Below are 26,601 nucleotides of genomic sequence, written 5' to 3'. Positions count from 1 at the left end.
AAAGTATTGATGTCTAAGATTTTGGGGTAGATCTGTAGCTCGGGTTGTGGGTGTTGAGGTTGGTTGGCTCGCCGAACTGGTTTGTTGTTTTGCAGACGTTTCATTACTGCGCTTGGTAACATCCTCTGTGCGGCCTCCAATGAAGCGTCGGTGTGTTTTCCCGTCCAGTTTTTAAACTCTGGGGTCTGTTGAGATGGATTGCCTCACTTTCAGTTTCCCTTTGTAGTGGAATGTATATGCGGTTTAAGTTCAATGTGTTTATTAATAGCCTGCTTTGTGGAGTGCTATGCTTCCAGGAATTCTTGTGCTTGTCTCTGCCTAGCCTGTCCCAGGATCTCGGTATTGTCACAGTCGAAGTCGTGTATTTCTCCGTGTTCATATGGATTGATTTGAGTGAGCATTGGTGTGTCTTTTTGTAGCCAGTTGGTGATCATGTACTAGTGATAATGGGAACTGCAGATGCTGGAGAATCCAAGATAATAAAATGTGAGGCTGGATGAACACAGCAGGCCCAGCAGCATCTCAGGAGCACAAAAGCTGACGTTTCTGGCCTAGACCCTTCATCAGAGAGGGGGATGGGGTAAGGGTTCTGGAATAAATAGGGAGAGGGGGAGGAGGACCGAAGATGGAGAGAAAAGAAGATAGGTAGAGAGGAGAGTATAGTTGGGGAGGTAGGGAGGGGATAGGTCAGTCCAGGGAAGACGGACAGGTCAAGGAGGTGGGATGAGGTTAGTAGGTAGGAGTTGGAGGTGCGGCTTGGGGTGGGAGGAAGGGATGGGTGAGAGGAAGAACAGGTTAGGGAGGCAGAGACAGGCTGGACTGGTTTTGGGATGCAGTGGGTGGAGGTGAAGAGCTGGGCTGGTTGTGTGGTGCAGTGGGGGGAGGGGACGAACTGGGCTGGTTTTGGGATGCGGTGGGGGAAGGGGAGATTTTGATGCTGGTGAAGTCCACATTGATACCATTGGGCTGCAGGGTTCCCAAGCGGAATATGAGTTGCTGTTCCTGCAACCTTCAGGTGGCATCATTGTGGCACTGCAGGAGGCCCATGATGGACATGTCGTCTAAGGAATGGGAGGGGGAGTGGAAATGGTTTGCGACTGGGAGGTGCAGTTGTTTATTGCAAACCAAGCGGAGGTGTTCTGCAAAGTGGTCCCCAAGCCTCTGCTTGGTTTCCCCAATGTAAAGTAAGCCACACCGGGTACAATGGATACAGTATACCACATTGGCAGATGTGCAGGTGAACCTCTGCTTAATATAGAAAGTCATCTTGGGGCCTGGGATAGGGGTGAGGGAGGAGGTGTGGGGGCAAGTGTAGCATTTCCAGCAGTTGCAGGGGAAGGTGCCGGGTGTGGTGGGGTTGGAGGGCAGTGTGGAGCGAACAAGGGAGTCATGGAGAGAGTGGTCTCTCCGGAAAGCAGACAGGGGTGGGGATGGAAAAATGTCTTGGGTGATGGGGTCGGATTGTAGATGGCGGAAGTGTCGGAGGATGATGTGTTGTATCCAGAGGTTGGTGGGGTGGTGTGTGAGAACGAGGGGGACCCTCTTTGGGCGGTTGTAACTCCCCACCTATGTCCGTGACACCACCCACGCCCTCCACCTCCTCCAGGACTTCCAATTCCCTGGCCCCCAACACCTCATATTCACCATGGACGTCCAGTCCCTGTACACCTGCATTCCGCATGGAGATGGCCTCAAGGCCCTCCGCTTCTTCCTGTCCCGCAGGCCCGACTAGGCCCCCTCCACCGACACACTCATCCGCCTAGCTGAACTCGTCCTCACACTCAACAACTTCTCTTTTGACTCCTCCCACTTCCTACAGACTAAGGGGGTGGCCATGGGCACCCGCATGGGCCCCAGCTATGCCTGCCTCTTTGTAGGTTACGTGGAACAGTCCCTCTTCCGCACCTACACAGGCCCCAAACCCCACCTCTTCCTCCGGTACATTGATGACTGTATCGGCGCCGCCTCTTGCTCCCCAGAGGAGCTCGAACAGTTCATCCACTTCACCAACACCTTCCACCCCAACCTTCAGTTCACCTGGGCCATCTCCAGCACATCCCTCACCTTCCTGGACCTCTCAGTCTCCATCTCAGGCAACCAGCTTGTAACTGATGTCCATTTCAAGCCCACCGACTCCCACAGCTACCTAGAATACACCTCCTCCCACCCACCCTCCTGCAAAAATTCCATCCCCTATTCCCAATTCCTCCGCCTCCGCCGCATCTGCTCCCACGATAAGACATTCCACTCCCGCACATCCCAGATGTCCAAGTTCTTTAAGGACCGCAACTTTCCCCCCACGGTGATTGAGAACGCCCTTGACCGCGTCTCCCGCATTTCCCGCGACACATCCCTCACACCCCGCCCCCGCCACAACCGCCCCAAGAGGATCCCCCTCATTCTCACACACCACCCTACCAACCTCCGGATACAACGCATTATCCTCCGACACTTCCGCCATTTACAATCCGACCCCACCACCCAAGACATTTTTCCATCCCCTCCCCTGTCTGCTTTCCGTAGAGACCACTCTCTCCGTGACTCCCTTGTTCGCTCCACACTGCCCTCCAACCCCACCACACCCGGCACCTTCCCCTGCAACCGCAGGAAATGCTACACTTGTCCCCACACCTCCTCCCTCACCCCCATCCCAGGCCCCAAGATGACATTCCACATTAAGCAGAGGTTCACCTGCACATCTGCCAATGTGGTATACTGCATCCACTGTACCCGGTGCGGCTTCCTCTACATTGGGGAAACCAAGCGGAGGCTTGGGGACCGCTTTGCAGAACACCTCCGCTCAGTTCGCAACAAACAACTGCACCTCCCAGTCGCAAACCATTTCCACTCCCCCTCCCATTCTCTTGATGACATGTCCATCATGGGCCTCCTGCAGTGCCACAATGATGCCACCCGAAGGTTGCAGGAACAGCAACTCATATTCCGCCTGGGAACCCTGCAGCCATATGGTATCAATGTGGACTTCACCAGTTTCAAAATCTCCCCTTCCCCTACTGCATCCCTAAACCAGCCCAGTGCATCCCCTCCCCCCACTGCACCACACAACCAGCCCAGCTCTTCCCCCCCACCCACTGCATCCCAAAACCAGTCCAACCTGTCTCTGCCTCCCTAACCGGTTCTTCCTCTCACCCATCCCTTCCTCCCACCCCAAGCCGCACCCCCAGCTACCTACTAACCTCATCCCACCTCCTTGACCTGTCCGTCTTCCCTGGACTGACCTATCCCCTCCCTACCTCCCCACCTACACCCTCTCCACCTATCTTCTTTACTCTCCATCTTCGGTCCGCCTCCCCCTCTCTCCCTATTTATTCCAGTTCCCTCCCCCCATCCCCCTCTCTGATGAAGGGTCTAGGCCCGAAACGTCAGCTTTTGTGCTCCTGAGATGCTGCTTGGCCTGCTGTGTTCATCCAGCCTCACATTTTATTATCTTGGAATCTCCAGCATCTGTAGTTCCCATTATCTCAGTTACAAGCTGGTTGCCTGAGATGGAGACTGAGAGGTCCAGGAAGGTGAGGGATGTGCTGGAGACGGCCCAGGTGAACTGAAGGTTGGGGTGGAAGGTGTTGGTGAAGTGGATGAACTGTTCGAGCTCCTCTGGGGAGCAACCTCCCGGTCGCGAACCATTTCCACTCCCCCTCCCATTCTTTAGATGACATGTCCATCATGGGCCTCCTGCAGTGCCACAACGATGCCACCCGAAGGTTGCAGGAACAGCAACTCATATTCCGCTTGGGAACCCTGCAGCCCAATGGTATCAATGTGGACTTCACCAGCTTCAAAATCTCCCCTTCCCCTACTGCGTCCCAAAACCAGCCCAGTTCGTCCCCTCCCCCCACTGCACCACACAACCAGCCCAGCTCTTCCCCTCCACCCACTGCATCCCAAAACCAGTCCAGCCTGTCTCTGCCTCCCTAACCTGTTCTTCCTCTCACCCATCCTTTCCTCCCACCCCAAGCTGCACCTCCAACTCCTACCTACTAACCTCATCCCACCTCCTTGACCTGACTATCTTCCCTGGACTGACCTATCCCCTCCCTACCTCCCCACCTATACTCTCCTCTCCACCTATCTTCTTTTCTCTCCATCTTCGGGCCGCCTCCCCCTCTCTCCCTATTTATTCCAGAACCCTCACCCCATCCCCCTCTCTGATGAAGGGTCTGGGCCCGAAACGTCAGCTTTTGTGCTCCTGAGATGCTGCTGGGCCTGCTGTGTTCATCCAGCCTCACATTTTATTATTAGGGTGATCATGTACTGTTGTTGTTAGTTTTCTTCCTGTTTGCTTGATGTAGTGCTTCTCGCAGTCTGTGCAAGGAATCTTGTAGATGGCATTGGTCCTGTCCATGGTGGGGTGTGGGTCTTTAGTTGGGGTGAGTAGTTGTCGTAGGTTTGACAAGGGCTTGTGTGCCAGTCTGATGCCCAGCAGTCATAGGAGTCTTGTGGTGAATTCCAACGTGTCCTCTGATGTAGGGTAGTGTGATGAGTGTGTCGGGGCGTGTAGAATCTTTCTGATGCTGTTCCTGTAGGCACCTTCTTATCCATTATCCTTGAACACTTGAAAGGGGCATTCTTCTTCCTCTTGGTGTAGTTCCTTGTTGCTGCAGTGTGTTGTTGCCTTTTTAAATAGTGTTCGCGGGCAGCTTCGTTTGTGTGTGCTGGGATGGTTACTATTGAGATTCAGTACCTGGTCTGTGTATGGCGTTTCAGTGTACTTTCGTTTGCAGTTCCCCATTTGTCTTGCACTGTACCATGACATCCAGGAATGGTAGCTGTTTCAACAGACAGGAGGAGAAGAAGAAACAGCCCCCATTCCTGGATGTCATGGCAGAGTGCAAGACAAATGGGGAACTGCAAATGAAAGTACACTGAAAAGCCATACACAGACCAGGTACTGAACTTCAATAGTAACCATCCCAGCACACACAAATGAAGCTGCGCGCGAACACTATTTGAAAGGGCAACAACACACTGCAGCAACACGGAACTATGCCAAGAGGAGGAGGATTACCTCTTGCAGGTTTTCAAGCATAATCGATATCCAAAGAACTGGGTCAGAAGATGCCTACAAGAACAGCTTCAGAAAGATTCTACACGCCCAGACACACTCATCACACTACCCTACATTAGGAATACGTCAGAACTCACCAGAAGACTTCTACAACCACTGGGCATCAGAGTGGCACACGAGCCCATGTCAACCCTATGATAACTGCTTACCCAAACTAAAGACCCAGTCCCACCACAGACAGGACCAATGCCATCTACAAGATCCACTGCATAGACTGCGAGAAACACTACATAAGACAAACAGAAAGGAAACTAACAACAAGAGCACATGATCACCAACTGGCTACAAAACAACACGAGCAACACGCACTCATTTCAATCTACATGGACAAGGAGAACCACGACTTCAACTGGGACAACACCGAGAACCTGGGACAGGCTAGGCAGAGACAAGCACTAGAATTCCTGGAAGCATAGCGCTCCAGAAAGCATACTATTAATAAACACATTGAACTCGACCCCGTATAGATTCTACTACGAAGAAAAACCAGAAGTGAGGCAATCCATCTCACCAGACCCCAAAGTTTAAAAACCAGGCGGGAAAACACACCAACGCTTCATCGGAGGTTGCACTGAGGATGTTACCCAGCAGGGTAACGAAACGTCTGCAGAACAACAAACCATCTCGGCGAGCCAACCAACCTCAAAGTATTGATGTGTTCTTCAGAAATTTTTTCCAATAATTTCTCTATCCCTGACATCAGACGAACTGGTCTGTAATTACCTGCCCTATCCTTGCTGCCCTTCTTGAGCAAAGGAACCACAGTAACTACTCTCCAGTCATCCGGTGCTTCACCTGTGGCCAGCAATGTATTAAATATTTCCCCCAGGGCCCCAGCAACTCCTCCCTATTGGAGCCTGGGATTAATCTCATCAGGCCCTCGGGTTTTATGCACCTGTATCCCCATAAAACATCTAATGTTTCCTCCTTATTAATTTTAAAGTATTCTCACCATTCCACCTGAAATCCCCTACAGTGCCTTCACAGATGATAAGTGTTTATTTAAGACCTCACTCACATCCATGCACAGGTTGCCCCTTACTCTTTAGATGATATATAAATAAAGCCCTGGAGTTTTTCTTGATCCCATCAGCCAAAGGTATTTTGTGGCCCGTTTTTGCCGTCCTAATTTACTTTTTACACAACCTTCTGCAGTCTCTATACTTTCAAAGAGCCTCCCCTGTTTCTAATACCCTGTATGTGACATATGCTTCTTTATCATGAGGGGTATAGACAAGGTGGATAGCAAGAAGCTTTTTCCCCAGAGTGGGGGACTCAATTACTAGGGGTCATGAGTTCAAAGTGAGAGGAGGAAAGTTTATGAGAGATATGCGTGAAAAGTTCTTTACGCAGAGGGTGGTGGGTGCCTGGAACATGTTGCCAGTGGAGGTGGTAGATGCAGACACGATAGTTTCTTTTAAGATGTACCTGGACAGGTACATGGGTGGGCAGGGAGCAAAGGGATGCAGACCCTTAAAAAATAGATGACAGGTTTAGTCAGAGGATCGCGATCGACGCAGGCTTGGAGGGCCTGTTCCTGTGCTGTAATTTTCTTTGTTCTTTGTTCTTTTTCTTTACAAAATTGTCATTATCCTTGACACACAGGGTTCCCTGGATCTGCTGCCCTTGCTCTTTATTCTTAAAGGAACACACTTGCCTGAATTCTCACTATACTACTTTTTAAAAAAACTCCCACTTTGCAAATGTAGACCTACTTGCAAGTAGCTGCATCTGGTCTATTTCTGTCAGATCCTGTCCAATTATATTAAAATCAGCTTTCCCCCAACTTAGACACTTAACTTCTGCAATGTCCTTATTCCTTTCTGTAATAAGTTTTAAACTTAGAGTTATGGTTACTATCCCCAAAATGCTTACAACGCTGACACTTCAACCACTTGACCGGCTTGGATTAGGCCTAGCACTGCCCTTCTTTAATAGGACTATCTACGTACTAGCAACAAAAGCTCTGCTGGATGCATTTTAAAAATTCCACCCCATATAATCCTTTCCCGTTTTCTAACAGCGCTGACTGCAGATCGAGAAGTAAAGGTGATCTGGGGCATTCATCCTGATCTATTTCACCCATCCAGCCTTTTCGCTCCCTGGACAAACAATGCAAAGACATCAGTTCAACTACAGCACTCAATCAACCCAGGTTGAAAGAAGACACACAGACATGCTCACTGAACATAAAGTGAGCCATCGGAAGTGTTGTCAGGCTAGTTAACCAAGGAGTACTTCACAACTCTCCCTACTTGGCCCTCTTCTGACAAATGCATATTCCAGAGTTGGAGCAGGGGAATTCTGGCTGTTTCTTCACTTCTACTTCAATCTGTTGGTGCTAAAGCCATTTCTGTTTCACTGCTACTTGAGCTTAGCCCATTAACATCAGTAAAACCTGAATCAAGCCTGTGGTGTGTAGAGCTCAGTGCCTTTATCAACTAAGCCACCAAGGGAGCCATCTTTCAAAACATGATTACAGGGCCAAATTTACAGACAATATAAAGGCAACAATTACAGCACTAATTTAACTCAGGTATAAACAAAGAACAATACAGCATAGGAATAGGCTCGTTGTTCCTCCGAGCCTGCAACAAAACATTTCACCCTTCCCTTTTAAAACTGTCTTCACTTACAGGTCCTGTATCCCTCTATCCCCTTCCCATTCATGTGTTCATCCAGGAGCTTCTTGAATGTTGCTATTGCGTCTGCTTCTACCACCTCATCTGGCAGCATGTTCCAGGCACTCACCACCCTTTGAGTGAAAAACTTACGTCGCACATCTCTTTTAAAATCCCCTCCCCCCCCACAACACAGTGCAACTTGAACGTGTGTCCCCAAGTAATAGATCCCTCCACCATGGGAAAAAGTCTCATACTTTCCACTCTATTCATGTCATTCACAATCTTTTGAAAAGCCTCCCCTGTTTCTAATACCCTGTACATGACATATGCTTCTTTCTTTCTCTTTACAAAATTGTCATTATCCTTGACACACAGGGTTCCCTGCATCTGCTGTCCTTGCCCTTTACTCTTAAAGGAACTCTTTGAGGTCACCCCTCAACTTCCTGTCTTCCAGTGAAAACAAACACAGTTTTTCCAACCTTTCTTCATGGCAACATCCTGGTGAACCTTTTCTGTACCCTGGCCAAAGCATCCATATCCTTCTTGTTGCGAGGTGACCAGAACTATAGGCAATACTCCAAGTGTGGCCTAACTAAAGTTCTATAAAGCTGCAGCATAACTTTTCTATCTTTATACTCAATGCCCCTTCCGATGAAGGCAAGCATACCATAGGTCTTTTTTACTACTTTACTTAACTACAATGCCACCTTAAGTGATCTGTGAACCTGCACACCCAGATCCGTCTGCATGTCAACACTCCTAGGGTCATTCTCTGTGTAATTTCAGCTGTACTTGACCTAAAAAAATGCGTCACCTCACATTTGCCTGGATTAAACTCCATCGGTCACTTTTCTGCCCATGCCTCCAACTAGTCTATGTCCTGTTGTATCCTCTGACAATCCTCCACACTATGCACAACTCCACCAATCTTTGTAGCATCTGCAAACTTAGTAATTAGACCAGCTACATTTTCCTCCAAACCATGTATGTAGATCACGAACAGCTGAGGTCCCAGCACTGATCAGTGTGTGTGCAAAACAAGCAGTAACATAAATCCAGTTAGTATTGTATTTGCAAGATGAAGGACTGTCCTTAGTATCCCATTCCAGAAATGCTATCGGCACACAGCTGACAAATATTTCATTGTGCTTCATCAATTTGAGCACCGTTCATGCTAATATACAAATAAGGAACGAAAGTAGGCAACTGAGCTCCTTGAGCCTCTTCCACCATTCAACAAGATGATGGCCAATTTGATTTTAACCTCAACTCTACATTCCTGCATACCTCCAACATCTTTCAACCCTTTCATTATCAAGAATCTGTCGATCTCTGTCTTAAACATAATAAACAATAACAATAGTGTCTCATATCTCGGGACATCAGTTGTATCTCTTCTGGATAATACATCCACAGAGACTTAATTTGGGAGTATCTGCTCGTCTTAATCAATTGACAATGACGCACAAAAAGTAGGCTTAAACAAATTAAAGTAATTCCCTTTGATAATCAAAGGATTATAAACCCCTTGGTGATTGTTCAGGCAGTTAGGGAAATTTAACAACATCTAAAGTCAGTCATTTCCGTCAAGAGCATTAATGAAGTTGGCAAATATTTTAACACCTTCAGTACAGCACTATCTATGTATTAAATAATATATGAAAATGCTGAAGAAACTCAGCACCTCTACTAACATCTGTGAGAGACAAAAAAACAGCATTAACATTTTGAGTCCGATATGACTCTTCTTCGGAGCTGTTATGAGTGTTCTGAATTCTGAAAAAGTGTCAGACCAGCCTCAAAACATTAACTTTGCTTCTTTGTCTCTACAGGCACTGCCAGACATGCTGAGGTTTGCCAGCATTCTCTGTTTTTATTTCAGATCCCCAGTGCTCTGCTTTTATTCGGCCCATCAAGTCTGCATCAGTCAGAAACAAGCACCTAACTATTCTAATCTCATTTTTCAGTGCTTGGCACACAAGCCTTGGCATTGTAAGTGTACATCTAAATCTTAATTGTTATGATCTAGCCTTAGGATATGAGCATTTTAACCTCTACCACCCTTACAAGCAGTGAGTTCCAGATTCCCACTGCCTTCTGGGTGAAAACATCTGTCCTCACATTTCCCCCACAAGCCTCCTGCCCCTTTGCTTAAATCTGTGCCCTGGGTCATTTATCCCTCCTCCAAGGCGAAAAGTTTATTCTAGTTTAATCTGTACATCGCACCTCATAATTTATTTATCTCTATCATGACCTCCTGCTCTGATCTCCTCTGCTCCAAGGAAAGCAATCTGTCATCGTAACTAAAATTTCCCAGCCTGGAAGCATCCTGGTAATCTCCTCTGCACCCTGTTCAATGCTATCACACCACTCCTATAATGTGGATTCCAGAACTGTACAGAGGTACATAAGCTGTGGTCTGACAAATGTTTTATACAGTTTCACCTCCCTGTTCGTAAACTCTATGCCTCAGCTAACAACACACACGGCAGTGCTATGACAGAATCAAGTCTGGATTCCTTAGATATATGTGACATGATTCAGACAATGCTACTTAGGAAAAGTGTGTTTAACATTTTCATTTACTGGTGAATGATGCAGAACAAAAATAGCAATTTTCTTTAAAAAAGGCAAGTATGTCATATGCCTTCATAACCACTTTATCTGCCTGTCCTGTTACCTTAAGGGACTAGCGGACAAGCACACTAAAGTCCCTTTGATCTTCCTTGCTTCCCAGGGTCCTACCGTTCATCATGTATTGACTTGCCTTGTTTAACTTGCCTAAATTCAATACCTCACACTTGTCTAAACTAAATTCTATTTGCCATTAGTCAGTCCATCTAATCAGCCCGTCTGTATCTTCCTGTATCCTAAGGCTAGTTTCCTCACTATTTGCTACCTCACCAGGCTTTGTATCATCTATGAACTTATTGATCAACCCTCCTTCATTAAAGACCAAATCATATACACGCAGCCCACAAACAGCATGTGACCCAACACTGAGCCCCATGGAACCTCAAAAAACACAAACTTTCAATCACAAAAATCCCTCTTAACCATCTACCTCTGCTTCTTGCCACTCAGCCAATTCTGTATCTAATTCACCAAATTTTCTTGGAACCATGTGGGCTGGTTTCTTTGGCAGTTTCTCAGTGGTGGTTTCATATTGCATGGCAAAGAGGCTGTCCCAAGTCTATCTCAGCCAGAACAGGAATTGAGCCCTGAACCTTTGGTGTTTATTCATAAGCTGGTCATCTGGCCAACTGAGAGAACTGGCCTTATTCTCTCTGATTTTCCCTGTTTAAATCAAACATTGAGGCATGCACATTAATCATTGTTGAACAATCTTCATAAAATGTAAAGAGGGGGCATGCAACTTGAAAACATGGAGGGCTACTTTGAGGAAAGGAAAAGATAGTTGAAGACTCTTAGCTGATCTTAGAGTCAAAGCATGTTTTTGGAGTCTTGTAAAAGGATCTACTGTCTGAAGCATGTTCTGCATTTTACTGAAATTGCAGGTCAAGCATCCTTCTCCAATGAGCACTCATAGCCACAGAGAAAGGGTATAGTAAAACCCAAGGAACTTTCCCTTCAGTTCTGAGCCATTGACTTTCAAAACCCAACATTGGGTGTAATGAGTCAGATATATGCAAGAAATTCCTGTGTCCACGTTGGTACTGTTTTTCTGTCTGTCCATTTCTCTCTTTTCCTTCATTCAACAATTATGTAATTCTTCAGAGGGATGAGAGAATCCCACACTGAAAGGGGCTGCTGTAAAGTGTGGTCCGGGTGCCAGTCGGGAACATCAACATCCAACAGCCTGAAGTTTCCCAAAGTGCCCGTACCTCACTTTGCCATTACCTTCGCCCAACCCCAATCAGTCTGGGGGCTTCGCTGATCCCATGCTCGTTTGTTGTCAGTGTCTGTAGAAACTAACTGTCTTCCTCATTCAGAGCAACTGGAGAGGATTGAAGAGGGAATGGATCAAATCAATAAGGACATGAAAGAAGCAGAAAAAAATCTCTCGGATCTGGGCAAATGCTGCGGCCTTTGTTCCTGCCCCTGCAATAAGTAGGTGCCAACTGTCGGCCCCAGAGGCCCCTCTGCCTGCCTGCATGCCTGCCTGAAACCTGCTTGCTCAGAAATAACACGGTTCCATACAGCTGCTGACAACCTCGTGAATGAAGTAATGCTTTGAGAAGCAATCTGCAAATATGCAAGTTTTTTCATTCCCTTAGACATTGTTTCCCATGTTAAACCATAACGTGAGGGGCTGGAAATGTACAATGAACCAGCTTGTGTCTCGGGGGGGAAAATGACAGCAACAACAATTTGAGTAAATCGTTTCAAGGCACTGGTCAAGACATTAAACTTGATGCCACATGAAGAGATATTAGGAAAGCTTACCAAAAGCTAAGACAAAGACTTGGTTTAAAGAATATTTGAAGAAAGACAGGGAGAGTTTGAGAGGTGTAAAGGTGGATATTCCATGGCTTGGCTCATAAATTCTGATGGTAGAGCTGCCAGTGACAGAGGGATTATAATTGGGGATGTCGCAATAGGCCAGAATTGAAGGAAAGCAGATACCTCAAAGGTTTGCAGGCTGGAGAAGATTAGAAGAATAAAGAAGGGGATTTGAACACAAGAGTGACAGCTTTAAAAATCAAGATATTGCTACAACAGGAGCCAGTGTGTCTCAGTGAGCTCCAGGTGGCTCAGGAATGAACTTGACTTGGTTTGAGTAAGGCTGCAAGAGACAAAGTTTTTGAAAGCGATTAGATTAGATTCCCTACAGTGTGGAAACAGGCCCTTCGGCCCAACAAGTCCACACCGCCCCTTGAAACATCCCACCCAGTCCCATCCCCGCTATAGCCCACACACCCCTGAACACTACGGGCAATTTAGCACAGCCAATCCATCTGGCCTGCACATCTTTGGACTGTGGGAGGAAACCGGAGCACCCGGAGGAAACCCACACAGACATGGGGAGAATGTGCAAACTCCGGATAGACAGTTGCCTGAGGCTGGAATCGAACCCGGGTCCCTGGCGCTGTGAGGCTGCAGTGCTACCCACTGAGCCACTGTGCCACCTTAGTTAAAGAGGACATTCACCTGTTTGGAATGCTGCTGTTTCAGAAATAAGATTGATGTCAGCAAAGTCATAAACGCCCTACATTCAATATTTGCAATACTCAACTGGCCAGTATTGTGGCGATTAAATAACTGATGAGGAAACAGATCATTATAAACCAGGCATTCAGTATCTTCCAATGTGTTGGGGCACAGGTTATTTTGTTCAGTAAAAGAATTAGAGGGATGTGAGGAAATTTTTTTCATTCAGAGAATGGTGGGTGTCTAGAATCAATGTCTAGTTTGTGGTTGAGGTGGAAACCCACAACTTATTTAAAGGAACCCGGATCTGCACCTGAAGAGCTTTAACCTGCAGAGCTATGGATTGGAAGTTGCTGAGCAGGGTTAGAATGGGCTGCTAGTTTATTGCTGGTGCAGACATGAAGAGCCAAACAGCCTCTTTCTCCACTGTAACCTTTCTGTGGCTTTCTGTTCATCATGTACAAAGTTGACTTGTGCTGTTTGCACACAACAGCAAAGTCCCTGGTGAAGCGTTGATCACACAACACTGCCTCAAGCTCTGAAAATGTCCAGGATTGTTGAAAGATGAGCAGATAGCTCTAGGATGGAAGGGAAGGCAAAGGAATACACCTGGATGGGTTTGAAAATGGACAGGTGATGATAATTGGTGGATCACATGCTCCCAGCTGAGCATTAACTTCAAAGAGTACACCACCCAAAGAATCAACACAACACGGCTGGCATCTTACCTGTGGCCATAAAGCTTGTGAGCATCATTCTCATTGGGAGCAAAGGGTCAGTGAATATATTCCCACAGTAGATGAGATAATTTAAATGTTATCCTTTCCATGTTATTATAGCACAATCCCTAACCATTAGCAGGCAAATTCCCACCCAGTAAAAACAAGAAAGGAAGAGTTGCAATGCCTTTCACAATCTCAGAACTGCTTAAAGTACTTTTCAACCAATGAAGGACATTCAGTGTGTCTGCACTATCATATGGTAGGGAACACTGCAGCCCTAGTCTCAGAAGCAGCATTGTGACGCAAGCTAGTTAATGATGTTGGCTGAGGAATAAACATTGGCCAGACATCAAGGCAACTGCCCTATTCTTTGCCCATTAGCACTGTGGGCTGTTTTACATTTGCCTGAGGGGGCATCAGGGTCTTGTTTAATGTCTCACACAGAAGATACCTGAGAGTGCCACAGTTGCTCTGTACATCATTGGATAGTCCACCAAATATTGTTTGGACATGAACCCACAACATTGCCTTCAGAAACTAAGGTGCTGCCCATCAGTCACAGAAGGTGAACAATGATCAAATGGCAAATAACTAGTGAATTGATGAAGATGCACTTTTGTCACACATGTACCACAGAATTGTCCAACAGTTTTTTTTAATTGTATGGAGGGAGAGGCGCGAGCTTATTTGTGACTGACGCAGCTCCCCCACCAGTAAGGGAACTCACCAGATCATCTACCGGTTAGTTGATTAAGCAGGTGATTTGCATACTGTCCCATGCGTAGTGACGGCAAGTATCTTACTGTATCACAGTCCAGGGTCCTAAAGTCAAGGCCCACTCCTCAGGGGATCCTACAATGAGAAGGTAAATTTTTTTCTCTCACTGGTCGAAGCTTTAGGCTGAAAGGGATTGGAGGCACATATAGATGTGTGGCTTTCATTGGCCATGTCCCTCTCCCTTTTGTGCCTCCAATTTGGGGTAAGTGGAGGCCCTTCCCCCAAAGTAACCCAGCAAGCAGCTCACTGGAGTCTCCTAAATTGGAAACTAGCCACCTATCTCACCACTGGGGAGTGAGGTGATCAGGGAGGTGAATAGTTGATATGCTTAGTTACCATTATTTAACCTCTTCAGGACCCTAACTGCCTGACCAATTAACCTTTTCACACAGTTGACGTGGTGAGAACGAGTGAGTTTGCTGGATTTGTGGCATAAATATGAATTAAACTCATCGTCATAAGTTAAGAAGAGTGTTTAGTGATGTAAGATCCTTTTAAGAACAAGATGTAAGCCCCTGCACGGCCACTCAACCTCTCTACTTGGAAAGGGAATGTTTGATATTTTGGGGGTCTCCTTCCTGCAGGTAGTACATTGTCCCAAAAGATTTTAGCATTGAAGTTAATTTTTTTTAACTTTTCCTTTATTTTCTCTTTTTCCCCTTCTCATAACCAATTATTTCCCTCTATATTTCTCTTTCTGTGTCTGATTTGATTTTAATTCACTTTATTTGTATCTCTCTCATTCCTTTCTTTATTTGCCCTTGGTTAACTCTCTTTGGTTAAGTGTGATTGTCCCATCACTCACTGACATCCCAGACATTCTATTGCACTCGCAGCTCCAGAAAGAATTGTCAAACTCAAATGATCAGACTTCTGGGAGTGGTTTGCTGTGCACTAGCAAATTTCTGAGTCAGTATTTAATAACTAGGGAAATGGAGTTTAAGATGTCTGAATCCTTCAATGAGACAGGAGCACGCTGTATTACCCATCCATGCCTGTGTCCACCTGCCTGTAGCTCTGGTGAATTGTGCTGACCCGACTAGAATCTCATTTAAGTAAATACTCCAAGAATCCTACCTAAATCCATGCAGTTCCATTGCCTGACTTTCAGCAAGGAGCAGGAATTTGGAGGCTGCAGTAAGGAACATGTAGAAACTACTCCCCAAATATGTAGAGAGTCAAAATGGAGAGTGTGTTCAAAGAAAAGGAAGTCTGAGGGGTTTTTGTTTGTAAGGTTTGGAGCACTCCTGCTTTTCATTGGCCTAGAAGGAAACCTGTAATAAAGTTACAACATTAACTTACAAAGTGTCCCTGCGAGTCCCATAGGTCAGATCTGAGTCTGCAGACTGCAATAGCCAATTGGCGACTATGATCAGAATGGGTCCATGTTGTGTTACTTTAAGCACGCCAAAACTCACCTCCTGACTCCTCAAAGCCTGTCCACCATCTGCAAAGTACAAATCAGGAGTGTGCTGGAAGACTTTCCATTTTACTGGATCAGTGCAGCTTCAGTAACACTCAAGAAGCTCCATAACATCCAAAATAAAGTAGTCTGTTTGATTGGCACCATATCTACCACCTTAAACATTCACCCCCTTCACCACCGATGAACAGAAGCGCGAGGGTATACCAGTTAAAAGATGTATTGCAGGTCGTCACCAGATGCTGTGTCCGACAGCACCTTCCAAATCCACTGCCTCCACCAAGAAGGATATGGGAACACTGGCATCTGCAACTTTTGCTGTATCCAGAATCAGACATAGATCACCATTGCTTCATCATCACTGGGTCCACAGCTTGGTTCTCACTAATGGCACTGTGAGAGCTCCTTCACTACATGGACTAACAAGAAAATCACCTGCCACAAGGGAACTCTGAAGGGAAATGTAACTATGGGAAATGAATGTCGGTCTTATAAGGAATAAATAAAACATTTGCTCAGATTCGTTTGCACAAATCACATGGCTCCATCAGAATCTCTGTGTTTCTATTTCCATCTCTATGTCTTATGCTACCTTGCTTGTGAATCTGACTTTCTATTTTCTGTTGTTAGCCGTAGCAGTTAGCCAACCTCAGTGCTGTGTCACTCTTAAAAAACACCTCACTGAGATATACTTCTGCAATATGCTGCATTTATGAAACCGTGTGGAGTTACGACTTCCTTCTGTGACTAGCAGACAAAAGCTGAACCCCATTCCCACTCCTATATTCAGTATTCAGTGTTAGGCCCACCTTTTCGATAGGTGTTTCCATGATATAGCACTATATTCTTTTCTAGTAATTGAATCAGAAAATGAAGGGACATCTATCGCCATCTGCCTGGATGTACCCAAAGCTACTCCGCCAGTGTTGCCTAGAAATCAAAATCTTCAATACAAGGCAGTTATATCAGAGCACTTAAGGTTGTAGACAGCGAGGATTTTACTGTACCTGACGGTACATTGAATTGTTCTTTTACAATACCGCTCTATTCCATTCAGCCTTATTCATGAAGTTGTGATTCCTTATCATGATTCTTTTACATACCCCACCCACATAAAAAAAAGTCACATAAAAATAATGTGGGGCAAAAGGAATCTTGGATAGTCCTCTGGCTGTAGGGAAGCAGAACTTGGGACATACGTATGTGGAGCATAGTCATAGGGATGCAGACTTTGGTCATAGAGATGCAGATCCTGATTGTAGAGATGCAAATTTTGGTTCTAGGGATGTAGAACTTCATTATACTTGCACATAGTGTGCAGGCAGAGATGTAGTGCTTGGTCAAAAGAATGCAGAACCTGTTGGTGAGGTTGCAGAACTTAGTCATATGTGTCTAAACCTGGCCAAAGGTATGCAGGGTTTGCGCATGAGTACAAAGACCTTGGCTATAGGTACAGAAGGCTTGGTATTTAGTATATGGAGGCTGGCCACAGATATTTAGCATTTGTTACCTATGTACAGAACTTGGAATAAGATAAACTGTTTATGTCATAGAAATTACAGATCTTGATGTTGATGTTGAGGACTCAGCATCTGAGGACACTTCTGCCTTCATTTAAGAGAATTGCAGCCTATGCATTTATATAAACCATGCAGTTGTTTCCTTTTAAAAAAAGTCTAAAGAACTTGTACAAGTGTGAAATCAAATTTCATATCTTATTTAAATACCATGGTAATAGCCTGAAGTGACTTTAATCAAAATTATATTTCTATACAAGTCCTGCTAAAAGGCCTTCAGATCCTTCCCAGAGTGTCATTTAGTGGCAAGTATCTGCAGCATCATTACAGTTAGCATAGGAAAAAACGAATTGAGAAACACTTAGTAGAGCCTTTCACAACCTCAAGATATTTTAAAGCGCTTGACAGAAAATGGAGTATTTTTGAAGTGTGGTCACTACAGTGATGTGGAGAAACAATTGCTGTTTGCAGTGGTAAATGTTGACACAAACATGTGACTGAAAAAAATTGACAACAGGAACAGCATTCATGGTCTGGAAGTATACATCTTGAAACAGATTATGAACAATAAATGTGGAAGCTTTAACTTTGCTTTTCTGAAAAGATTAAGACCCATGATTTGAACAATTATTCTAGAGCAGCAGTGTAAGAGTGTCTGTGGACTCTCACATCCAAGCTCACCTCCAGAACTCAGAAGGGAAAATTGATGGGGAAAGAAAAAACAGCTACACCCCTCATGTAGTTACATAAAAGTGTTTATACAAATATCTTTTTATGGGTGTGCATATTTGGTGAAGCCACAATGCACTTTGATTGCACGTTGCTCGTGGTAGTAATCCACTGAGGCATTGGGATTGCTGGCATGTGTGCATGATCTGGAGTGTGATAATGGTTCAAAGCACTTGTTACCTGATTTCAGCTTTGGAGGTGTTTTGGACAGGCCTCAGTTCAGAAACATACTTCAGTGTAAAAGGCATTGTGTCAGCTTTTGTAACTATTAAGTCTACATCAAACACCACAGGTTGTCCAGTGATCAGTGGATATAATATGGGCACAGTGTGTCACTGGGCAGGTGTTGGTTCCAGGCCATGATAGATCAAAACAACTAAACTTCTTGTACGTTTCCTACTTCTAAGGTTAAAGAACTTTGAGGCAGGAGGAGCCTACAAGAAGGTGTGGGGGAATAACCAGGATGGTGTGGTGGCCAGCCAACCTGCCCGAGTGATGGACGATCGGGAACAGATGGCAATGAGTGGCAGATACATCAAAAGGTAAAGAATTTAGTTTTACGGACATCAGACGTTCGATGTTCCCGTTGGAAAGATGTTCAATGGGCAGGCTTTGCTATAAAGGCTCTCGTTCTGCATCTACACATTAATTATCAATGTGTGCCGAATGTTAGATATGGACATTAAATGCTTGTCTAGCTCACGACATCCACATTCCTTTGAATGAATAATAAAAAATTGTTTTAGGGTGCCTATGAAATAGGAGCAGAAGTAGACCATTCAGCCCCTCAAGCCTGCTTAAGAAGATCATGGCTGATCTCTCGTGTTTTGACCTCCACATTCCCATCTGTCCCCAGTAACCTCTGATTACATTCCCTAACAAGACTCTATCTTCTTCTACCTTAAAAGTAAGCCTTCTTGTGGCTCAGTGGAGATTTTCCTACCCCTGGACCAGGCAGCCTGGGTTCAAGTCCTTTGTGATCCAGAAGTGTGTAATAACTTTAGAAAAATAGGTTAAATTTAAAAAAATTCTGTTTGCTAGGCCCCTTCATCGATAGCCACAGCTGAGATGCTGGCCAACTGAAGGTTGTCTAATGTAGTACCACTATTTAAGAAAGTGGTAAGCAAAAACCAGGGAACTACAGACTGGTGAGCCGGACATCACTGGTGGTCAAGTTGTTGGAGTGGATCCTGAGGGACAGGATTTATGTTTATTTGGAAAGGCGAGGACTAATTAGGAACCAAAAGCAGCATGGATGCTGAAAATCAGGAACAAAAACAAAGTTGCTGGAAAAGCTCAGCAGGTCTGGCAACATCCGTGGAGGAGAAAACAGAGTTAACGTTTCAGGTCAGGGACCCTTCCTCAGAACTGATGGTGGCTGGGAAAACATCAGTTTATATGCAGAAATATGTGTCTGGTGGTGGCATCTTGCTGGAGGTGGTAGAAATGGCATCTGATTAGTTGTGAGGACTAATTAGGGATAGTCAACATGGCTTTGTGCATGGGAAATTGTGCCTCACTAACTTGATGGAATGTTTTGAAGAAGTAACAAAGAGAGTTGGTGAAAGCAGAATGGTGGACGTAATCCATATGGACTTCAGTAAATCATTCGACAAGGTTCAGCATGGTAGACTGGTTAGCAAGATTAGATCACATAGAATACAGGGAGAACTAGCCATTTGGATACAGAACTGGCTCAAAGGTAGAGAATAGAGGGTGGTGATGGAGGATTGCATTTCAGACTGGAGGCCTGTGACTGGAGGATTGGTGCTGGGTCTACTCTTTTTGTCATTTATATAAATGGTTTGGATGTGAACATAGGAGGTATGGTTAGTAAGTCTGCAGATGACACCAAAATTGGGGGTGAGGTGGACAGCGAAGAAGGTTATCTCAGAATACAATAAGATGGGCCAATGGGCCGAGGAATGACAGGTGGAGTTTAATTTAGATACATGTGAGGTGCTGCATTTTTGACATGCAAATCAGGGTAGGACAGATGCAAATCCCAGGTGGACAGGATAGTGAAGAAGATGTTTGGTGTGCTTGCCTTTATTGGCCAGGGCATTGAGTACAGGAGTTGGGAGGTCACATTGCAACTGTACAGGACATTGGCTTGGCCACTTCCGGAATACTGCATGCAATTTTAGTGTCCCTGCTATAGGAAGGATGTTGAGAAACTTGGAAGGGTTCAGAAAAGGATGTTGCCAGGTTTGGAGGATTTGAACTATAGCAAGAGGCTGAACAGGTTGCGGCTATTTTCCCTGGAGCATTAGAGGCTGAGCGATGACCTTATACAGGTGTATAAAATCAAGAGTGGCATGGATAAGGTGAATAGCTAGGTCATTTCCCAGGGTGGGGGAGTCCAAAACTAGAGGGCATAGGTTTAAGTTGAGAGGGACAACTTTTTCACACAGAGCGTGGTGCATGTATGGAATGAGCTGCCAGAGGAAGTGGTGAAGGCTTGTACAGTTACAACATTTAAAAGGCATTTGCATCGATGAATGAATAGGAAGTGATTAGAAAGATATTGGCCAAATACAAGCAAATGGGACTGGATTAATTTGGATGTCTGGTCAGCACGGACGAGTTGCGGTACAGCTCTAAGTCTATAACCCAACTCCAGTGCCTTCTGAGGCAGAAAGTTTCAAAGTCACACAGCCCTCAGAGAGAAAAGCTTTCTCTTCAGCTCTGTCCTGAAACTGCTGGAAAACCTTCCCTATGTAGATAGATACGCGTCCTCTATCGTATACATCAATTCCAAGGCCATTTAAGCAAAGATTTCATATCTGCAAATGATGAGCAAATGCTTTAGAGACTCATTTTCAAATGTTAGGACCTAGAACCCATTAGGCAGCTGAAATGTGAAGGATTTGAAATATTTGAAGATATGCAATGTCATACACAGCAAGATCTAACTCTTCCAGTAAGTGACATTGAATGGAGTCTGGATGCTATGTGAAAAAAGAGGGAAGATCAGAGAGAGAGTGCTGTACATTAGCTATTGTAAGATCCAAGGATTAACCTGGTGTTTGGTCAGGATTATTCCTTCTCTGGTTTCTGATGAGAACTGCAGCAATCCTGAGGAAGGGTCACTGGACCTGAAATGATAACGCTGGCTTTTCTTCACAGATTCTGCCAGACCTGCTAAACTTTCCAGCAACAAAATGTGAGGCTGGATGAACACAGCAGGCCAAGCAGCATCTCAGGAGCACAAAAGCTGACGTTTCGGGCCTAGACCCTTCATCAGAGAGGGGATGGGGTGAGGGTTCTGGAATAAATAGGGAGAGGGGGGAGGCGGACCGAAGATGGAGAGAAAAGAAGATAGGTGGAGAGAATATAGGTGGGGAGGTAGGGAGGGGATAGGTCAGTCCAGGAAAGACGGAAAGGTCAAGGAGGTGGGATGAGGTTAGTAGGTAGATGGGGGTGCGGCTTGGGGTGGGAGGAAGGGATGGGTGAGAGGAAGAACAGAGGCAGAGACAGGTTGGACTGGTTTTGGGATGCAGTGGGTGGAGGGGAAGAGCTGGGCTGGCCCACTGCACCACACAACCAGCCCAGCTCTTCCCCTCCACCCACTGCATCCCAAAACCAGTCCAACCTGTCTCTGCCTCCCTAACCTGTTCTTCCTCTCACCCATCCCTTCCTCCCACCACAAGCCGCACCCCCATCTACCTACTAACCTCATCCCACCTCCTTGACCTGTCCGTCTTCCCTGGACTGACCTATCCCCTCCCTACCTCCCCACCTATACTCTCTCCACCTATCTTCTTTTCTCTCCATCTTCAGTCCGCCTCCCCCTCTCTCCCTATTTATTCCAGAACCCTCACCCCATCCCCCTCTCTGATGAAGGGTCTAGGCCCGAAACATCAGCTTTTGTGCTCCTGAGATGCTGCTGGGCCTGCTGTGTTCATCCAGCCTCACATTTTGTTATCTTGGATTCTCCAGCATCTGCAGTTCCCATTATCTCTGAAACTTTCCAGCAACTTCTGTTTTTGTTCCTAATTTACAGCGTCTGCAGTTCTTCCAGTTTTTAACTGCAAGAACCCCGTTGTCTACAGTCATTTAAAACAGCTCAGTGACTTAAACCCACATGAGTTTGCAGTGATCTATTGAAAAACTGTGTTTCACAAGGTCATGCAGCATGGAAGGAAGCTTCATTAGTACAATGTGCCTGTGCTAGTCCTTTGGTGGAGCTTTGCGATCAGGTCCCACGCCCTAGCTATTTCCCTGTCATCTTGTCAAAGTTTTCTTCTTAAACATTTATGAAATTCAGTTTTGGAAGTTATTACTTTAATCTTGCAATTGGGGGAACATATGTCTGGCAGTGTGGCCCACAGTGTGCTCTGGGCCTATGGTAGGCCTTTCGGTCCAGTATGTTCTTTGCCCACTGAAAGCTACCAGAATCCACAGAGCTGAGCGCCTGCTTGTTCTCATTCACATCATTAGAGGAAACTTTGGCATAACCAGCAGCCTTGGCTTAAGTATTTCTGGATGAGCGACTGTGAGATTCTGTAAATGTCTGCGCTAGGTGTCTAGAAGGAAACAGGGATCACCAAATGGAAGGTGGTGGTGGCTTTGCCAACTGCAGGTAAAGCATGGCCACCATGTCTACTTGGCAGCAGGTCTTCTTCCAGCTCATTACTACAGTCTCCTGGGGAAGATGGCGATGCCATTGGATGAGTAATCCGGAACCTAACCTAAAGTCCTGGGAACATGGCTCCAAATCCCATCATGGCAGATGATGGAGTTTAATTTCATTAATAAATCTCAATTTGAAAGGTAATCTCAGTGTCGGTGAACATAATCTTCATCAATTGTTATACAAAACCACCTGGTTCACTATTGAATTGTTATAGTGTAGAGGGAGGCCTTTGGCCCATCATGCCTGTACTGCTCGGTAAGTAAGTACCATTACCCAATGCCAATCTCCTTTATGCCCATGTCCTTGCACAGTATTTTTATCCAATTTAACATCCAATGCCTCAGTTGAACCTGCCTCTACCACACTTCTACGCAGTGCATTCCATACCCTGACAATTTGCTGAGTAAAAATGTCTTCCCTCACTTTACCCTTGCTTCTTTTGCTTTAAATCAGTATCCTCTTGTTTTTGATCCTTTTACGAGCAGCAAGAGTTTCTCACTATCTAATCTGTCTAGCCCACTAATGATTTTGAGAACCGACCCTCTCAGCCTTCTTCTTCCAAGGACAACATTCTCAACTTCTTCTTATCCCCATGACTGAAGTTTCTCATCCCTAGAACCATTGTGGTAAACCATTCCTTTAATCTCTCCAATGCATTCACTTCTTGATGCCCAGAACTGTACACAATACTCCAGCTAAGGTCGAACAAGTATTATACAAAAGTTCAAAATCATCACCTTGCTCTTGTACTCTATGCCACTGTTGTCTCTGCCTGTTCTGGCACCTTAAATGATCTGTGGTCTGTCACTCAGGTTCCTCTGTTCCTGCCCCCTTTTAGAATTGTACCCCCATTTTATGTTGTCTTTCAATGTTCTTCTGACCAAAATGCATCGCTTCAGACCTCTCTGCATTAAACCTAACCTGCCCACTCCGCCAACTCGTTGATGTCATTTTGGAGTTCTATGCTGTCCTCCTGATTGTTTTCAATTCTTCCAAGTTTTATGTCATCTGCAAACTTGGAAATCGCCTCTGCACACTAAAATCTAGATCATTAATGTATATCAGAAAAAGCAAGGGTCCCAATACTGAGCCCTGAGGAACTCTGCTACAAACCTTCCTCCAGATTGAAAAATATCCATTGACTATTACTGTCTGTTTCCTATCACTCAGACAATTTTGTACCCAGTTTAATACTGACCCTTTTATCGTGTGACATTTAATTCCTTCATAAGTCTGTTATGTGGCACTTTTTCAAAAGCAGAGCCTTACTTTACCTCAAGAAAACAGTAGTTCCTGTTAGGGATTGAAATCTGCTGTCCTTACCTGGTGGGGCCTGCATGTGAGTCCAGACCATAGAAATTAGGTTAACTCCTGAGTTCTGAAGAAGGGTTACTGAACCCAAAAGGCTGATCTGCTTTGTCTCCAAAGGTGCCACCTGATCTGCTAAGTTTCTCTGGCAATTTCAGATTTTATTTCCGATTTCCAGCATCCGCAATTCTTTGTTTTTTGTGTAGTGGTTGACTTGTACCTGCCACTTGACATGGCTGTAGAAAAATGCTTAGCTCCAGGGCAGTTAGGGATGGGCAAAATTACCTAAAAGGGGCCCTTAGGGAAACATGAGCAGAGATCTCTGTTGAAACTGTATAATCAGCTGATAATCTTTTACCATCCTACACCAGATGCTTTGTTAATCAAAGCAGTTGTGTAATTTTCTTTAAAAAAATGTTTTTAAATTCTCATTGAAAGCTTTCATACATAAAGAACAGGGGATTGCAAAATCCTAAGACCATACCATCTAAAGAGACCTTATTCACCCTGCATGATTGTTCACATCTGCTCCATAAATTTGTGACTCTACTTTGAGAGTAATTTCAAACATCAAAATGGGGTCTGTCTGAGCTCAGCACTAAGTTCAAGTGGCGTTGAAGAGCATGGCATTCCTTCTTATGTGAATCACGATTCTCTCCTATTCCTGCAATGACTACAGTTGGAGCTGTCAGAAATGGGGATTTGATTTTGCACCGACTCTATTCAAAAGTGTGCAACATCTTCCCCACCCTGTGAAGGGGTAGCCCTCTAGATGTTACCACACTGTGAATGTTGTTGTGTTATTTTGATCTGGGAGAGAAATCCATCACAAATGGTGTCTTCACACCCAAAAAATATTGAATTCAGGTGTCATTGCTATCAAGCAGAATGAGGCTGAATTTGTGTCACTCGTCCTGCCCACATTCTTCCCAGTTGTGAACAGCTGACTGACCACAGACTGGAGAACAGAATTTGAGAGACTTATGATATGTATAAGATAGTTTCACATTAAAGACAGGCTTCCATTTCAACAGTATCACCTGAAAGGATTTTACCAGCGTCTTTAGAAATGCATTCACTGTCATAAAGTAAGGCGCACAGCAGTTGATTGGTGCGCAACAGTCTCCTACAAACAGTGAAGTAATAATGACCAGATGCTCTATTGGAAGGGAACTACTAGGGAGACATCCCCTACTCTTCTTCAAAGTAGCATCATCAGATCTTTAATACCATCTAAGAATCTCATTTGAACATATGCAACCCAAAGAAGGCACCTCCAAAAGTGAAGTATCGTTTCTGCACTGCACTAGGACATTCACCCTTCAGTTTGGTGTCAAAACCAGGAATAGTGCTTGAATGCAGAGCCTTCTGAGTCATTATTAACCCAAAAGATGGGGCATTATAATTCTGAGGAACACTGGGGACAAGCAAAAATGTGGAGTCAATCTTGAATAGTTTGTTGAGAAGCATGTTATGAATTGGCTTCTGCTTCTTGCACAGGGATTTCTTATAAAGAAGATTTTGTAACTAGACACAATGTGTGAGGAAAAGGCAGGAAATGGCACTAAGTCACAATGCTCATTTGAAGAGCCAGTGAGGACACATTGGACTGAATGGCCTCCTGCAGCGTAACATTTATTCTGTGATCCCCTTCTCAGCAAAAACCAAGACGCAGAACTGACTTCTCCCCTATATTGTTGGCCTCACCTCAGCAACTTTAGATATTGTGATTTGACATGGATTCAGTTTTTTAGAATCAACTTGGAGCAAATCCTGACAAACAGCCAGAGGTTCTAACATGCCCCTCGGTCTGGTTTCAGAGTCACAGACGATGCTCGGGAGAATGAGATGGAGGAAAACCTGGACCAAGTGGGAAGCATCATTGGTAACCTGCGACATATGGCCCTTGACATGAGCAATGAGATCGGCTCCCAGAATGCTCAGATTGACCGGATTGTGGTCAAGGTAAGAGTTTAAATTTACTGATGAGAATTCTGGGTGAAAATTGAAACTTTATGAGTCTAGGGCACTACCCAAGGTGGAAAATGATGAGAGCAGACAAGATTGATCAAATCATTCAGAAACAGCAAACTCGCATTTTGAAAACCTGGGCATTTGGTGAAGACATTTCACAAGGCTGGAGGGCAGTGGTTGGGTTCCTCTGTTAACTTCCTACCTTTACCTTGATTACATCTGGTGTGCAAACTCTGTTGAGCTGCCCTGTTGAAGCTGTTAAGAGGGCAATTAATGCCCACTAAAAGGCCTCTTCATGTCTGTACTATTATTTCATCAGGCTCCGTCTGATGGAATTTTTAGGAATTTTTTTTCTGGGCTAAATTTTTCACTTGCAGCCAGATTTAGTAATATATTGAAAGGTCCTGGAGAAATGTGGATAGCTGCTGCTGGGAGGAGAAACGCTAAGAGAAACTTAGGAGACAGCCTAGAGAGATAAACATGAGAATAAGACCAGGAATATGCAAATCAGCCCCTCGAGCCTGCTCCACCATTTAATACCATCCTGGCTCATCTCATCTCAGCCTCAACTCCACTTTGCAGCCTACTCTCCACAACCCTTCAACCATTACTAATTAAAAATCAGTGCATCTCCTCCTTAAATTTATTCAATGCCCAGCATCCATCCTACTCTGGGGTAGTGAACTCTTT

The 26,601-nt window shown here is 45.1% G+C and overlaps 1 protein-coding gene across 2 annotated transcripts in view; it reads left to right on the top strand.

Annotated features, from left to right (window-relative positions):
- LOC125447794 (synaptosomal-associated protein 25) overlaps positions 1-26,601 on the top strand; it is a 196,502-nt gene that overhangs the window by 162,158 nt on the left and 7,743 nt on the right. For both annotated transcript variants that reach the window (XM_048522519.2, XM_048522518.2), the window contains exons 5-7: positions 11,664-11,781; positions 18,398-18,532; positions 25,758-25,902. In XM_048522519.2, coding sequence (XP_048378476.1) covers positions 11,664-11,781; positions 18,398-18,532; positions 25,758-25,902 — 398 coding nt within the window. The remainder of the gene's footprint in view (positions 1-11,663; positions 11,782-18,397; positions 18,533-25,757; positions 25,903-26,601) is intronic.

This window comes from Stegostoma tigrinum, chromosome 39, assembly GCF_030684315.1.
Source record: "Stegostoma tigrinum isolate sSteTig4 chromosome 39, sSteTig4.hap1, whole genome shotgun sequence".
NCBI lineage: Eukaryota > Metazoa > Chordata > Chondrichthyes > Orectolobiformes > Stegostomatidae > Stegostoma > Stegostoma tigrinum.
Note: the sequence above shows the minus strand (reverse complement) of the source record. Positions and strands in the feature narration are given on the sequence as shown.